We start from the raw sequence: 16,184 nt of genomic DNA on the forward strand, positions 1-16,184 counted from the left end.
TGAGTTTTTAGCATAGAATTAGTAAATTACATGAAATATAACATTGTAGCATTTATGCTAGTAGCACATTGACACGAAGCACATTAGAGTTGACTTTTTAAAAATGTATTTTAAAAAAGGATTAATGTAACAGGACTGCTGTGATTTTACTCTATGGTGGTAGTTAAATAAGAATACAAATAATGACAATAACAGAAGACATAACATAAACCTCTGTTCCCAGGTACAGACCGGAGGCACCGGGCAGGAGCTCAGAAAGGTAAGGTGGGGGGGGGGCAATTTGAAGATTTGAAAACAAATAATTGGATTTTTTTTTTAAAAAGAACTCTAAAATGTATAGGGAGCCAGTGAAGGGATGCCAGGGTAGGAGTTATGTGCTCCCTCTTACGAGTGTACCAGTCAAGAGGCGAGCAGCAGCATTCTGGACCCACTGGAGACGCTTAATGGAGGATTGGCTGACACCAAAGTCAAGTGTATTACAGTCGAACCCCCAAAATGTGACGAAGGCATGAATTTCTTTTTCAAAGTGCTCTTGAGAAAGGAAAGGCTTTACCTTAGCAAGCTGCCTAGAATGAAAGAAGCCGGCGTTAACAACAGCACCAATTTGCCGGTCCACTTCAAAACCAGTACATTTGACATGAATACCTTTCTTGCCGTCTTATTCAAAGCCGAGCCTCGATGATCAAATTTCAAATTGCATTCCAGTTAGATGAAGGTGTACCTCATGTTGTGTCCACTGAGAATATTGTTTTGCCAGCTGTTGCCAGATAAGCAATGACCCAGTGTTTGTTGTTGTTTTTTTTTTTCTTTGTCTCACTCAGTTTGCGTCCGTGCTTGCGTGTGTGTGGTGGTACAGTTGCACAGATGTAACACCTGACCCGCTGGCAGGGGGTGGGGGAGGGTTGGTCGGGTCATAGGTGGTGCAAGTACTTTAGAATTTGTGTCCCCTTCACCGTGTCCACTGATCCACGTTGGAAGTCTGCGGCGATGTTATTGTAGCAGCCGAAGGTAAACGTTAACGCACATGAGTTCTTTTTTTTTTTTAACATGCTGTCCTTTGCACTCAGATTCGATGACGTCACACACAGGCCATCAGGAAGATTATGGGGGGGGGGGGGGGGGATTTACATTGAAGGCAGCGGATTAGCGGCCCTGTCACATAGCGCAGACGAGCATCATAACAAAGGCAAAGTTAAAAGCACAGCGGCGAGAACAGGTGAGAGGACGCGCATCGCGATCGCATGTTTGACTTTGTGTTTTTTTTTAACGGTGCGCAAATGACTCGTAACTCCTTGCAGCAGCTTCCATCGTAATTCGGAGAGCACATTGTTTTAATGTTTACGATCGAGCTGCTCTTCTTACGACAAACGCAATCAAACGGTCCTGCGGTAAAAGTTGATACCGCCAGGACGTTCACCAAGGAGCGATTTTGTATGAAAAGAATAAGTTTACTTGGGGCTACAGTTCTTATTGGGACACGCAACACCATAAAATAGTTGACAAAAGTACATTTAAGTACTGATCCTTAGGTTGAAAAAATGAACTGGCAATACCTTGACAAAAGTACAAAAAGGATAGACTTTTGATCTTCTTTCACCAGGCAAAAAAATAAAAACTAAAAATCTGTTTCTGTTTCTGTAGCTTCTTCAATTACTTCAGTTCACCATAAACACCCGTTTCTGGCCAGGAAGTGGCGAAAACAAGTTTTTGGTGAAAAGAAACATGAAAGGCAGAACAGTGACTTAGACGCTAATATGTTTGGCTTTTCTTTCACCTCCAACTACGACACAACAGGGACAAGACTGAGAAAGGGCTTTCGATGGCAAAATAATTGATATCCTGATATAAAGCATGGCTCGAGTGTGGCTTTTTTACACGGTGTTCGTCATTCACCGATAAGCATCATTACTGCGTCCGCACGTACTCAATTTATACCATTCCATGTACATTTTATTCAAATGTCAGGTCCCTTGGTCCCTTACCTTGTTCAACTTCCAATTTCCATTTAACGTAACAACCTGCGATTTGCCGCCTAATCTTCATCTTTTACTCAAAAGTTGTGCCGATCTCAAATCCCCCAAAATGCCACAAGGCACATTTAATGAATATAAAAACGTCAACAGTCAATTGTTTTCTCTTTGTTCCTCAGCCATGAGTCAGTTTCGGGCATTGGCGGGCGTGCTGAGGGCTGGTGGAGGAGGTCCGTGGTGGCGAGGCGGTGGAGGGACCCTGGCCAGGTGCAGACCTCATCCTTGGAGAACATGCTCCTCCGAGGCGACACCCTCTCAAGCGGTCACCAGTAGCTCCAACTATGTGGAGGACATGTACTTTGCCTGGCTGGAGGATCATAATAATGTTCATGAGGTAACTGTGTGCAACAAATCAAAACACACAAAAGTGCATTTAATTTATTCACTATAGTATATCAAATAATCAGACCTCAAATTTGGGCTTGCAAAGCAACAAAAAAAAATGGAAAAAGTTGTTAGAAAAATAAGTCAAGGTAACACGGAATATGAAAATCGTCCATTTTCTCAGTCAACGATATTTCCTGCTCATGTTTTTTTCTCCTCCTCTGAATTTGTCTCCGCAGTCGTGGGACACCCTCTTCCAGAACATGGAGAAATCCGGTGCACCTGACGAGGAGGCGGAGAGACGTCCCTCCCCTCTTCTCCAGGGCCGAGTCGCGTCCCATTCGCCAAATGTGACGCAGAAAGTGGTGGAGGACCACCTGGCTGTGCATACGCTCATCAGAGCTTACCAGGTCATCCGCACAAACACATTCATATACTCCCAAATATGTTTATATATGTTATTTTTGAAAAATGAGTATCTGAGTAACTGTGTATCTTAGGCAAACAAAATTAAACAGGTGTCTCAATAAAAGCTAGCTGTAAACATTTTGACGCGTTCAAACAGCTGAGCATTATTTTAACTCATTTCACAAACCTGAACAAATTGTTAGGCTAGTTGCATAATTGCCCAAGTTGTATTTTAATTACTGCAACAATATGAATGAAATACTCCAATAAGCTTGATAATAATAAAAAAAAATCTTCTTGAAGTAAAAAACTAAAACATTAATGAAGCATTTGCACAATGAAGCTAATAAAATGTTCATTTTCTGCAACACGTGCTTTCCTTAATTCTTTTTTTTTTTTTTCAACCTTCCCCTAAATTTCCCCACTAATGAGTCAAATACTATCTGTTAGATCCGTTCTGAATACTTGTTGCAAGGTGAAAATGCATGGCAGAAAGATACGGAAGAAAACTCCCGCGGGGCTCCCGCAGAGCAACTAAGTGGCATCTCCAGCTGTTCATACTCAACATTATGATGACAAAGTACAATATGAAATGATATCTCTGTATTCTTTCTAGATTCGAGGTCATCACGTGGCCCAGTTGGACCCTCTGGGCATCTTGGACACGGATCTGGACTCGTTTGTTCCGTCTGACCTCATCACCACCATTGATAAATTAGGTGAGCAGCGGAATACAAACAACCGGATCGAGACAACCGGTTCACATCGGGGTTTGTTTGTGTGTATTCACACTTGCATAAAAGGTCCGGACCAGCGTGGGAAACAAAACCCCGTTGTGTGTAAAACAGGTTGAAACCCTTAAAAATATAGATACTACTTTAGAGTATTATTTTCTCACTTAAAAAAAAATCACGTTACAAAATTTTATTTTTGGGACCTTGGAACCGATTAATGACATTTCTATTTATTTTAATGGAGAAAGATAATTTGAGGACCGCCGCAAGGAGCAACAAGCAAGAAAAACACCAGGAAGGAGTGTGTGTGTGTACATGCATTAGTGTGCGTCTGTGTGTGTGTGTCTGTGTGTGTGTGTGTGTGTGTGTGCGTGTGTGTGTGTCACAGCATTGCATTACATTCTGCCATTCTGCATTATATTATCACGAGGCTGATATAGCTTGCTAATGATACCTAATGAGCCCTTTACTTGGTCAGTACGTGGATCTATTCTTGGCCCCCTTTTTTTCCTCTTTGCCTTGTTGTTAATGTGATTTGCACCTGTCTCCTCTTATGTGCCGAGTGAGCTTTGAGCTCCAGCAGCGCTCAGGTGGTCTGCTCGACTTTTGCGAGAGTGTCCAATGTAGAAAATACGATACAGGAAAAAAAATATATACGGTAATATATATACACGATAGAAAATGGATGGAAAATGGATTTGTCATTTAAATTCACATCTAAATGGCTCTGACGAAGCAGGCAGGCATGATTATTTTCTTCAAATCACTTTGAATTAAAATGATATGTTTGTTGATACTACCGTATGTAGGTTTCTACGGTCTGCACGAGTCCGACTTGGATCGCAGCTTCCGTCTACCTCATACCACCTTCATTGGCGGTGGAGAGACGACTCTTCCTCTCAGGGAGGTCATACGTCGACTTGAGGTACACGCCCTATAAAGGTTTATAATTGTCGATAGATGCCGCAAAATGGCCCCAAAGCACTACTTGTAGATCAGACATGGATTTGGCCTAATCAATGATGCGCCTCGTAGTAATAAAATGTAATAGTAGTTTAATCCTTCTAACACAAACACTTTCACATGAGGCCCTTCAGCTAACAAAGGATGTGCCGCATTATTATTTTCTCCTTTGTCCCATCCCAGGCATCCTACTGCGGTCACGTGGGGGTGGAATTCATGTTCATCAACAACGTGGAGCAGTGCCAGTGGATCCGTCAGAAGTTCGAGACTCCCGGAATCATGCGCTTCACCAATGCCGAGAAGAGAACGCTGATGGCTCGCCTGATCAGATCAACGCGGTCAGGAATGAAAGGAAGGATCTAAGACCCATTAAGGAATGCACAGCATACAGTATTGCCAAGTCATAGATCATACTGAGAACTCGTCTTTTATAGTATATTATAATTTTTGTGTGGTGAAATAAGCTCTAAAGCCTCACCGCATTATCCTTTTTTTTCTCTCTCTCAATTACAACATTGAGAGCGCAAACACTCTCAACCTTGAAATCAGCCGTTCCCAACCTTACCTAAAAATTTAAAGTAAATGACCTCTAGATTAGATAACAACCCGCCAAATTTGAATGATTAAATATTGCCGATGCAGTATATAAATATTTCCCGAGACAACGAGGCGCTCTAAAGCAGACACACCTCAGCGGAACACTTACTGGCTGCCAAATCAAACTTTTGAATCTTAAAAAAAAATTCCACCTTCCTTCTCTCTTTGCTTGATGTGTGTGCACTTATGGCCAACAACAAGGCACGACAGTGACCATGCTAACAGAATATCCGAAGAGAGGTTGCAAATCAGTAGGATTATGGTTTCACAGTAGACAACTATATTCCACAGAATTTTCTGCCGGTTGCCAAGACATTGAACTTTCTAAATCTACTTTCACATTCACAGACCAGTTCAAAGCAGCCTGTACTGTTTCTGACTTGATAGGTTTGAGGACTTCCTGGCCAGGAAGTGGTCGTCTGAGAAACGCTTTGGACTGGAAGGTTGCGAAGTCCTCATCCCGGCACTTAAGACCATCATTGACAGCTCCAGCGCTGCCGGCATAGACAGCGTGATCATGGGGATGCCGCATCGGTAATGCGCATCATTACACCTTGTCAAAAGTCGAAAAACTACTGAAAAATAACAATTAAAAAAAAAAAGTGGACAGTTTTATCATATTTCACTGTTGCTCATTGTGGTATGTGAACTATGGCCACCAGGGGGTAGAATTTTACAGGCGTACAGTACAACATACATTTTTAATTGTGAAAAAGAAAAATTAAGCTGTTCAGTTCATTCTTCACCGAGGATAAAGAGTATATTCCTGTGGGTGTTTTCTTAGCTCTGTCTTACCAAACTCTGTTAGCTTGTCTAAGGTGTTTTGCACTTTATGTTAGCATTAGGCTAGTAGACTTGCGTAAGTTAAAGTTGGTTTATTTGAATGAACAATAGCTTGTAGTTGTCTTTGTTTTATTTTGAGTTTTGACGGAAACTTCAGCTGGGAGTGTCCCTAAACAAGTTGAAGCCTCTTTCTTTGAAGAAGAAGAATTGTTCACTGTCTGCCAAACCGCTGTTTGTTGTGGTGTTTGCTGCTACCACTCTAAGTACAGGTTCCACTCGATCTTTTAATGTGCGCTTCCAGGGGTCGACTTAACGTCTTGGCCAATGTGATCCGCAAAGACTTGAACCAGATCTTCTGTCAGTTCGACCCCAAATTAGAGGCTGCGGATGAAGTGAGAACACCTCCACCAAAGTAGTGGCCCCTCTCAAAAATATCTTTACATTAACCTGCTTTTTATTCTCCCACAGGGTTCCGGAGACGTCAAATACCACCTCGGGATGTACCACGAGAGAATAAATCGTGGGACGGACAAGAACATCACTCTGTCCCTCATGGCCAACCCCTCCCACTTGGAAGCGGTGGATCCAGTAGTCCAAGGCAAGGCCAAAGCGGAGCAGTTCTACAGGGGAGACGCGTTTGGCAAAAAAGTTAGCGTTGTCCTAAGATGGAGCTTTTGTACTTGTACTCGAAATTGGTGTAGACAAGAAATGTTGTTTTTCCAGGTGATGTCCATCTTGATGCACGGAGACGCCGCTTTCGCTGGCCAAGGTGTCGTGTATGAAACGTTCCACCTCAGCGAACTCCCCTCTTACACCACACATGGTACCATCCATGTGGTGGTCAACAATCAGGTGAAATGGCAATTCTTCAGTGTTTTTAACGATAAAAGCAAGTAGGCAAGTATATGTAAGTATATATAAGTATTGTATAATTGCATGGCATACTTCTCAACAGGAATTTAAGCCGCAAATCCACTAAACTTGGCAAACGAGGCATGAAAAGCTAATCCATCCTAGCTTCATTTAAGACCTTTGAGTAGTTTTTACTAGACAACTTACCGTCATGTTTTTGGTGGGGTTTTTTTAATCTTCCGCACATGAAATACACGTTTAAACGCATAAAAAAACCCTAAGAGGAATACAATAACAATTAAAAACAAAACAAAGCATTAAAAAAAAACTAACCAAATAAAAATTTATGAAAACTAAGTACATAAAAAAAAAAAAATCGAACCTTGCTTCCATTTCATGTCAGTTCACCCCGGCGCGGTTGCCTTTCTCGCCCGCAGATCGGCTTCACGACCGACCCCCGGATGGCCCGCTCCTCCCCTTACCCCACCGACGTGGCTCGAGTGGTCAACGCTCCCATCTTCCACGTCAACGCCGACGACCCCGAAGCTGTCATGTACGTGTGCCGCGTGGCCGCCGAGTGGAGGAATACCTTCAACAAAGATGTCGTCATTGACCTGGTGTGTGTGTTGTGGGGGGGTGCAACCAAATTTTTTGTTGCAAGAAAGTTTCTGAGACGCAGAATGTTTTTATGGAGCGCATTAATGGTATTTCAGTTCATTTCAATGAGGAAATTTGATTTGATACTTTGAGGTCAAGCTTTTGTCTCATACATTCTGTTATTTTTGAAGATTGAAGAGGCCATTTGAGTCGTTTTAAATGTATTTTATTTGTGTGTGTGTATTTATCACAGGTGTGTTACAGGCGCTTTGGCCACAATGAAATGGACGAGCCCTTGTTCACCCAGCCGCTGATGTACAAGCGAATCAGGCGTCAGGAGCACGTGTTGAAGAAGTACTCTGACAAGCTCATTGGCGAGGGAGTGGTGACGCTGCAGGAATTTGAGGTGTGTGTGTATGTGTGTGTGCGCGCAAGCGTTTTCCAAACAAATTTCCCACTCGATTTGAAGTACGCCATCGATCAAAGGTTCTCTGTATAATTACAATTTCAACTGTGAGTAATTGCAAGAGGCCGCCCTTTGTTTGATGAATTTATTGATGAAGGGGCATATCCTAATAAGTTCATGTCCATGAAGAATAACAGCGACTTCACGGCCTTCTTCTCTTTGCAGGATTGAAAGCGCAAATTAAACATGCGGACGAGTAGATGGCGGCAGCATTGTCTCTGCTGCTTTCAATTTACTGTTGCGATTCAATCACCCAAATTTTACATCGGTCTCCCGTGCCATTCACTAACAGATCAAGTGTGTCATTCACTGGAAAGCACTCTGATTCCTCATTTCAAGCAGGAGCGTCGGAATATTCGTAAGAAGATTGTGTTCATATCTGCTATGGTGCTACCGTGGCTCACAAATCGCTGCTGCTCGGTGGACATTGTTTGTCATTGCAATGGGGACCTTTGCTAATAGTCCATTCACCATACAGAAGGCTATTTACTGCCACTCAAGACTTTATTTTTTATTCACCGTTCCTGTAGTTGTGCTTGTGAGCAAGCAATATATTCTCCTAATGAATGTTTTGTCTCCCCCCCCCCAAACGTGTGTCATGTTTGCAGGAGGAAGTGGCCAAATACGACAAGATATGCGAAGAGGCATACGGCAGCTCCAAGGACGAGAAAATCTCACAAATACGACACTGGCTGGACTCACCCTGGCCAAGTACCGACCTTTCTTCCTCTCATCAACTCTTGGCGACGATGATGACGAATGTTACCCCCCCCCCCCCCCCCCCACACTTCCTTCTAGAATTCTTCACAGCAGAAGGAGAACCTAAGACCATGAATTACCCCCCCACAGGACTGGATGAGGAGGTTTTGCAGCACATCGGCCAGACCGCCAGCTCTGTGCCTTTGGGAGATTTTAACATTCATCCTGGTGAAATACACAACCGCCATCATTAAACTCATTCGGCCAAGTCTGAAAAGACGTTTAAAAACGTCTTTGGGAGTGAATGAGTTAATGAATAACATATGCATATATATACATACACCTGTGTGTGTGTGTGTGTTAGTCGTTCTCATTAATGTGTGTTCCTAATACTGTGGCCTGTAAGATGACTGTACCACACCAAGACAATTTATTCGCTTTGGAATTCCTCTCCAAGAAATCTCAATATCAGCCAGACTTTTAGTGTCCACAGTTGACAACACCACCTGTCATTTTACACTTTCTGCTTGCTCATCATGCCGCCCCCGCCCTTCCCCAAAACGCCTCTGTGTGCGCCCACAAGGTTTGTCTCGTATCCTGCGCAGCCGGGCAAACTTGGTGAGGAACGGTCAGTTGGACTGGGCCTTGGGAGAGTACATGGCCTTCGGGTCGCTTCTCAAAGACGGCGTCCACGTGCGACTCAGCGGGCAAGACGTCGAAAGGGGAACGTTCAGGTGAGTCTCTCCGTCACGGTGACACAAGTTAAATGTCATTCATTGGCGCCAAGATGCCACAGGACGGTGCCAAAGCACTGTTTTTGTTTAAATGAAGTTCCTCAATACACTTTATCATAGTTCCTTGGTCACTATTTTTTGTCAAAATGAATTCCCTCAATTCAGTATGTAGTTCCTTGGCACTCAGATGCCAGACGATGCAGCAAAGCACTACTTTTGTCCGGAGGAAGCTTCTCAATAAATTAATGTTCACTTCTCCCCACTCGCTTTCAGAGCAGCAGTACAGTTTTTGAGAAGGGGACATTTGAATCGTAAATTTGACTAATCCTACTCTTTTTTTAAATTTATTTTTTATTTTTTTATTGAACACGTTTTGCAAATACTGCTACCTAAAAAAATCTACTTGCATACAATCACAAACCTTGTTACTTGTCAGCACTGTCCTACTCCACTGGCCCTTTTTTGTCCATCTTCCATCCTCCCTTCACTTTTATATCAAAAATGTTTTTTCCACCCACTTTTCAGCACTTTGCTCTCTCTCGGTCTGCCGTGTAACGGTCTTGACCTCCCGGCTCCCCTCATCCCGCCTCCATTTTGTTTACCTCCCGCTGTCGGTCTCTCACGTCCTCTTCTCGCAGGAGCCGAACATATTGGCGCGTTCCGCTTCAGCGCGTGTATCGGCGGCGCGCCAAACTTGACGCGTTTGCGTGTGGGAATGCGTGCGCCCTCTTTTCCTCGCTAATGGGGCCCCCCGATGACAGACGATGCACCGTGTGCGCGCATTTTTGTAAAAATGATGTACGCGGGGGCTTATGTGTGGATGTTTTTGAATTTTGCTACTTTTGGTTTTCTATTGTTTCAAAAAAATTGTTCAAGATGTTGTTCTTTTTTTTTTGTGCATGTTTCCTAGTCACCGTCATCATGTTCTCCATGATCAAGAGGTGGACAAACGAATCTGTGTCCCCATGAACCACCTGTGGGCCGACCAGGCGCCCTACACTGTCTGCAACAGTTCCTTATCCGAGTACGGCGTGCTCGGTAGGCGGACGAGCCCCAGCGCCCCCCCCCCCCCCCCCCCACCTCATCAACCCATCGCCAATCTGTGGCCTCCATTTTCCTTTCCAGGGTTCGAGCTGGGCTTCGCAATGGCCAGTCCCAACGCCCTGGTCCTGTGGGAGGCGCAGTTTGGAGACTTCCACAACACGGCCCAGTGCATCATCGACCAGTTCATCAGCTCGGGGCAGGCCAAGTGGGTCCGCCACAACGGCATTGTCCTGCTCCTCCCTCACGGGATGGAGGGAATGGTAAGAGAGACATTTTAGAGACGACTTTTGTCTCGAATCAGCATCCTGATATGCCACATTTGTGAGGTGCGGCTTGAAATGGTGAAACTATTGAATAGACGGTCCTGAAAACCTGGATTCACCCATTTCTAGTATGCTCATTTTTATACATTATATTTATATTTATTCATATACTTTTTGTCTTCTACTTTGTCCATTTCATAATTTTGCTACTGTAAATTGGGACTACTCCATTGTGAGACAACTAAAGGTTTTCTTGTCTTATCTTTGAAAACTCATAATTCAACATTATGTGAAAAAATAGGCCTTTTGTGTCAGTAGAAAAGGTCTTTTTTCCTGCTTTGGAAAAATTTGAGCAAAACATATTTAACCTTTGGAATTTTCACTGTAGTTAATTTTCATTTTGTTTTGACTTGTGTCTTAAATTGAGTTTGTTTTAGTTCAGTTTTCACAGCGGAGTCGTTTGGAATTTTTTTATTTTGCTTCTATTCTATATTTTAGTTCAGTTATTAGTTTCAGTATTAGTTTTTGTTTTTTTTTCCCCTCTCAATATGCAGTATTTTGACAGATGAATGGCTTTTTATTCATTTAAATGGCGACAAGTAACCAGTTAATTAAATTGTATTACCACCTTGTTCACGGTACATTTACATTTCACCACAGCGCAACATTTAATAGTCTCCTCTTGTCTTCAGGGTCCAGAACATTCCTCAGCACGACCTGAGCGCTTCCTGCAAATGAGCAAAGATGACCCGGATCACTTTCCTGTAGGTCCACCTGGGACAAGTCACATTTTAAAAACACTTTCAGATGATTTTATTTTTTTTGTGTAGCTACCCCAACTTCCTCTCACATTCCAAATACATCCATGTCATTTTCATAGGAATCGCTTCCTGCTATATTATCAACAGTTTATGTGATGATTGCCAATTTTTTCATTAAGGGCCCCTGAGGGACTCTTGTGTTCAGCACTCAGTCGGGTCCTGTGTGCCGGCTGGTTTGAGGCAGCGATCAGCTGAAGGCTGGCAAATGGGATATTCAAACCATTAGTGTGTGTGTGTGCGGGGGTGTGGGGGGGGGGGTGTGGAATTTCCTCTGTGCATGTTTGTAGAATGGTCATCTGTGCTTGAGCATCCTGATATTTGGAGCCGACGCAATCCTCGATGTGCTTGTTTGGGAATTTGGCTCAGCTCTCTGCGTCTTGCCGGACACTCCATCGCTCCCATAGCTTTTCCGTTGACATGCCCCCAACGCGTCTGACAATTCGGTGGTAGAAATTAGACTCAAGGTTACACCGCACCCTTTTTTTTTTTTAACGCCCTCTCCTCTTTTCTCACATGAAGGAGTTTGCTGGAGATTTTGAAGTGCAGCAGCTGTACGATTGCAACTGGATCGTGGTTAACTGCTCCACGCCTGCTAACTACTGTCATGTGCTCAGACGGCAGATTCTGCTGCCGTTCAGGAAGCCGGTAATGCACGACTGTCTTCATTTTCCAAAACAAATGTATGCCCCACCACCCCTTTTTATTTATTTTTTATTATTTCAGCACCATGTCTATGACACGGCTGTGACAAACTGCTCAAATTTTTTTTTGAACAGCAGGTGTGAAGCGTTATCATGATATTGGCTCATAACTATGTATGCGGTAGATTTTTGATCTTCATAATAATGCACCAGTTTTTTATAGCAGTTCAATAATTAACCCGACCTTTTTCTTTCGAGCAGAAGCCAGAAAGGTTTGTGCAAACCGCGACAGTATTTCAAACTGTTTCCAATTCACTGTTTTCATTGTAGTTATTGTGTACTTTTGGAATTATGACCAAAAAGATCAACTTCTGTTTACCTCAGATCTTAACATATTTTTTACACAATATGTTTTGGAGATTTTGCCATGGTCCAATGAAACAGAGATTGAACTCTTTGGCCATGCATGCATGCATGCATGCACACACACTACTAAATACTACTACTACTAAATAGCATGCTTATGCAACAGCACTGCTGTATTTCCTATTTTTAAAATAATTTGTGATTAATTAATTCAGAATTTTTTTTAAAAACCTTTCTGCCACTCAGTCAAAATCTGCTAAGAAAGGCTTCAGCTCATCTGTGGCCTTCATGATGGCAAACATGGTTGGATCATATGATTTGCGTTTATAATTAACAGACCGACTTCTGACTGAAACTTTTAGGCTGTACATGAATTATTCGGGGGTGAGGGGGTTAGTTCGTTTTTTTTGTTGTTTTTTTTATGCACAGCTTTCACTGTTTTTCAGCTACAGTGAATGTCTTAAGTGATCCCCTGTCGCATCCAAATGTGTCGCTCTGTTGAGCATGAGAAAACAAACTAGCCTGAGCAAATCAGTGAGACTGTCTATAGGGAATATGATATCATTCTTTTCAGTACAAAGTCTCAATTCTGGTTTTGGTTGACTGAACACTCAGGCATTGTCCCTGTGCTGATGTCACACACTGGAGGGAAAAAAAGTCAAAAAAAACTTTCTTTTCTCGTTGCACAGCTGATTATATTCACGCCTAAATCTCTGCTGAGGCACACTGACGCCAGGTCCAGTTTTAATGACCTCGCCAAAGGTATACTTTGACCCATTTTCCCATACTTTGATGCAAGGTTTCAAAAAAATGTCATTAAACTAAAATCGCGTTATTAACTTGTGCAGGCACTAAATTTAAGAGGCTGATTCCAGACGAAGGCCCGGCGAGTCAAAATCCAGATGGGGTGAGAAGGTTGATCTTCTGCACCGGAAAAGTCTACTATGAACTGAACAAAGAGAGAAAGCGGCAAAACTTGGAGAAAGACGTCGCCATCGTCAGACTGGAGCAGGTTTGCTAAACAGAATGGCACCCAATCACAGAACATCATGCACAGTTTGAACAATATCATTAATCATCATTTATATACAACTGCACTACACACTGGGGGGAAAAAAATTGAATTGACAAAATTTCGTCACACGTTTGCCCGGAATCAGATCGGGATCCGACATATATTTTCTATTAGCACTACTTCGGCTACTCGCAACGCAAAGTACTGGCGCAGTGATGCAGTTTCTTCTTTTCCAGATCTCTCCATTCCCCTTTGACCTGGTCCGAGCGGAGTTGGAGAAACACAAGCGCGCCGAACTGGTCTGGTGTCAGGAGGAGCACAAGAACACGGGTTACTACAACTACGTCCAGCCTCGCCTGCTCACCGTGGTGGCCAGCAAGAGGCCTGTCTGGTGAGAAGCCGCCGATTCGGTTGGATGCGAGAGGGTGGGAGAGTCACGCCTCGTTTGTCGTTTCTCCGAAAGGTATGCCGGGCGGGACCCCGCCGCCGCGCCCGCGACGGGGAACAAGTCCACCCACCTGAACGAACTGAAAAAGTTCATGGACGTGGCTTTCGACCTCAGCGCCTTCCAGGAGAGGAACACTTGAACTGGACGGAAGGTGCGCTTTTAATTTTATTATTAAGTGTTGAAAATTTACCTGACATGCTTCACTGTAGAAGTGGAAGTTTTTTATTATTTTTTTTTTTTTTAATGATGACAGTCTTGGAACATATTTTTTCTCTTTGGCGTTTAGAATCATTTTGATGATAAATTCGGTTAATAAATTTCGGTAAATACGGTTGGAAGTGCTGTGGTGATGTTTTCTGATCATTCTTGGACTATCACAGCACAACTTCACTCCGGTTCCATTTTGAGTTTATTCTCAGATCATAAAGGACATTTTTTTGTTATTACGTTGACTTTTTTTTTCCTAATTGGTCAAAGATGTTTGACTATTTTTTAAAAATCTGTGATGCAAGTCACCTTTTCTAGATTTTTTTTTTCTGTACCAGTTCTGAATCGACCCATTTTCTGTCGTCACGTCTGGTTTTAATAATAATAATAATAATGATAACAGGACTACTTTCTCATAACATGATTATTGATATTTTCCACGGTAAAAGATTTTTGGGGTAAAATTATGACTTTCTTCTCACCTCATTTTGAATTTATTCTAGGAACAATCCAACTTTATTGTTGTTCAAATTGTAGTTTATTTCCATAATTTTAACCATTTTTATCTTGTGTCATTTTGTTGTGAATTTGCGGTGGGTCAATTCCTGCGATTCATTGTTTTGTTGCTGTTTTTTGGGGGGGTTTCCTTTTGTTGTAAAAGTTTGACTCGGTTCCATTTTGAGTGTGTATTTTAGAAACATTTAAGAGTTGTTTTGTTTTTTTTTTGGCCGATATTCGGACTTGATTTCTTGCTGCATTCATTTTTGTCACATCGTCTTTTTTTTTTTTGTAATGTTACGACTATTTTTTTTCCACTTGGTCTTTTCTCGCAACACTGCATCCAATTTCATTTAATCTTTTTTTTTTCTTATGGGTCATGACTTTATTTTCATTTTTATCACATTATGTATTGTTTTGGTAACATGACAAGTTTATACTCGGTCCACTTGCACTGTCTTCTCATTGCATTTGGGTTTTTTTTCTCTTGCAACCGATTGTCTTTCGTTTCTTTATTTGTCTTATTTTTTAGCTTGTTAGCTAATCTCATAACATCACGATTTTATTGTTCTCTTAAATTTTTCGTCACATTACGTTGTTATTCTCGTTGAAGTTTCAATTTACTTTCATAACATGACTTTTTTCACTGTTGCTTTTTTTTCCAGAATTATTTGCTTGTTCCTGTCACAGTTTCTTTCTGATTTAGTGTTTTGGAGACTGTATTTTGGTTTGCAAAACAGTTGTTTGTGGGGTGTTGGTTACATTTTCGCCAAGAACTTTTTTGTCTTGTCTCATTTTGAGATGATACTTCCAACACCGACTTTATCGGCCTGACATCAGGTTGCTTAATTTTTAATACTCCTTTGAAGTCAACAGCACCGCTCCCCAGCAGCTGTTTTCTCCAAAGATAACGGGACGTCTTATATTAGGTAATTAGAACCACTCTTGACAGGCGTCGGTAGTTGTGAGTATGCGAGCTGTTGGTGAAGAAGAGCCTCTTTATTGTCACAGCTCGCTTCATTAGCAGACATGAGCCAGCTGGCTTTTGGCTTGTTTGCTTTTTTTTGTTTTGTTTTGCTTATAGGGCTCATAAGGCGCAAACACAACAAAGCCTGAGAGGCGTGAAGAGCAATTCTGACACTGTCGTCCCATTCAGATGCTCACGTGTAATTAATCGTGCCATGGCTGTGAACTGTTCTGTGAATGTCTGTTTGAGTCAGAATTCACACACAATAAGTCAAAACGCTTCTGAACTTCTTTCATATGAATGCGGGTTGCTTAATTTTGTCGCAGTTTTATGAGAAAGACGTCTGTCCATTTTTGGCATTTTTCAAATGTTTATGCAATGTCTGAAACGCGGACACCCCTTTACCGTACACATTTCTTGAAAGTGAGAAAAATGGACATACGTGTTTTTTACAGGACAGCAACGATATGGAGCATGTCTTTTTTTTTTAAACAATATCCCTGCAGGTCCGTATTTGGAGTTCCTCACGTTCAATGTAGTAGCAGGTTTTGCCACAACATGCCTGAAAAAAATGCAGTGTGAAGATTTATAGCACAATTACTATAACCAAAATTTCCATATGATGTACACTCACGGCCTTTGAAATTATATGTGAACACGAAGCGAATGGATTTTTATCAGTATTTTGATGTTTGATTCTCTTGTTTTTTTGGTGTCAGTTTTACCA

At 42.2% G+C, this 16,184-nt stretch overlaps 1 protein-coding gene across 1 annotated transcript; it reads left to right on the forward strand.

Moving 5' to 3' along the window:
• The first annotated feature begins 279 nt into the window (after positions 1-279).
• Positions 280-15,596, forward strand: ogdhl (oxoglutarate dehydrogenase L). Its single transcript, XM_052079433.1, has 23 exons — positions 280-1,216; positions 2,150-2,364; positions 2,594-2,764; positions 3,379-3,481; positions 4,306-4,421; positions 4,643-4,797; positions 5,444-5,590; positions 6,141-6,231; positions 6,308-6,487; positions 6,563-6,691; positions 7,129-7,308; positions 7,542-7,694; positions 8,363-8,465; positions 8,553-8,681; positions 9,037-9,187; positions 10,098-10,225; positions 10,313-10,491; positions 11,187-11,258; positions 11,835-11,960; positions 13,012-13,084; positions 13,171-13,334; positions 13,574-13,728; positions 13,801-15,596. Exons 1-23 carry the CDS (start codon positions 1,048-1,050, stop codon positions 13,922-13,924), a joined length of 3,213 nt encoding a protein of 1,070 aa, XP_051935393.1. The 5' UTR covers positions 280-1,047; the 3' UTR covers positions 13,925-15,596.
• The last annotated feature ends 588 nt before the right edge of the window (positions 15,597-16,184 follow it).

Source organism: Hippocampus zosterae, chromosome 11 (genome assembly GCF_025434085.1).
Source record: "Hippocampus zosterae strain Florida chromosome 11, ASM2543408v3, whole genome shotgun sequence".
Classification (NCBI taxonomy): Eukaryota; Metazoa; Chordata; class Actinopteri; order Syngnathiformes; family Syngnathidae; genus Hippocampus; species Hippocampus zosterae.

Bases quoted from the DNA above. Each gene is read 5' to 3' on its own strand.
- ogdhl (XM_052079433.1), top strand. From the start codon at position 1,048: ATGCTGTCCTTTGCACTCAGATTCGATGACGTCACACACAGGCCATCA. The intron at 6,232-6,307 runs GTGAGAACACCT...ATTCTCCCACAG, and splicing joins AATTAGAGGCTGCGGATGAA to GGTTCCGGAGACGTCAAATA. The intron at 13,085-13,170 runs GTATACTTTGAC...TAACTTGTGCAG, and splicing joins TTTTAATGACCTCGCCAAAG to GCACTAAATTTAAGAGGCTG.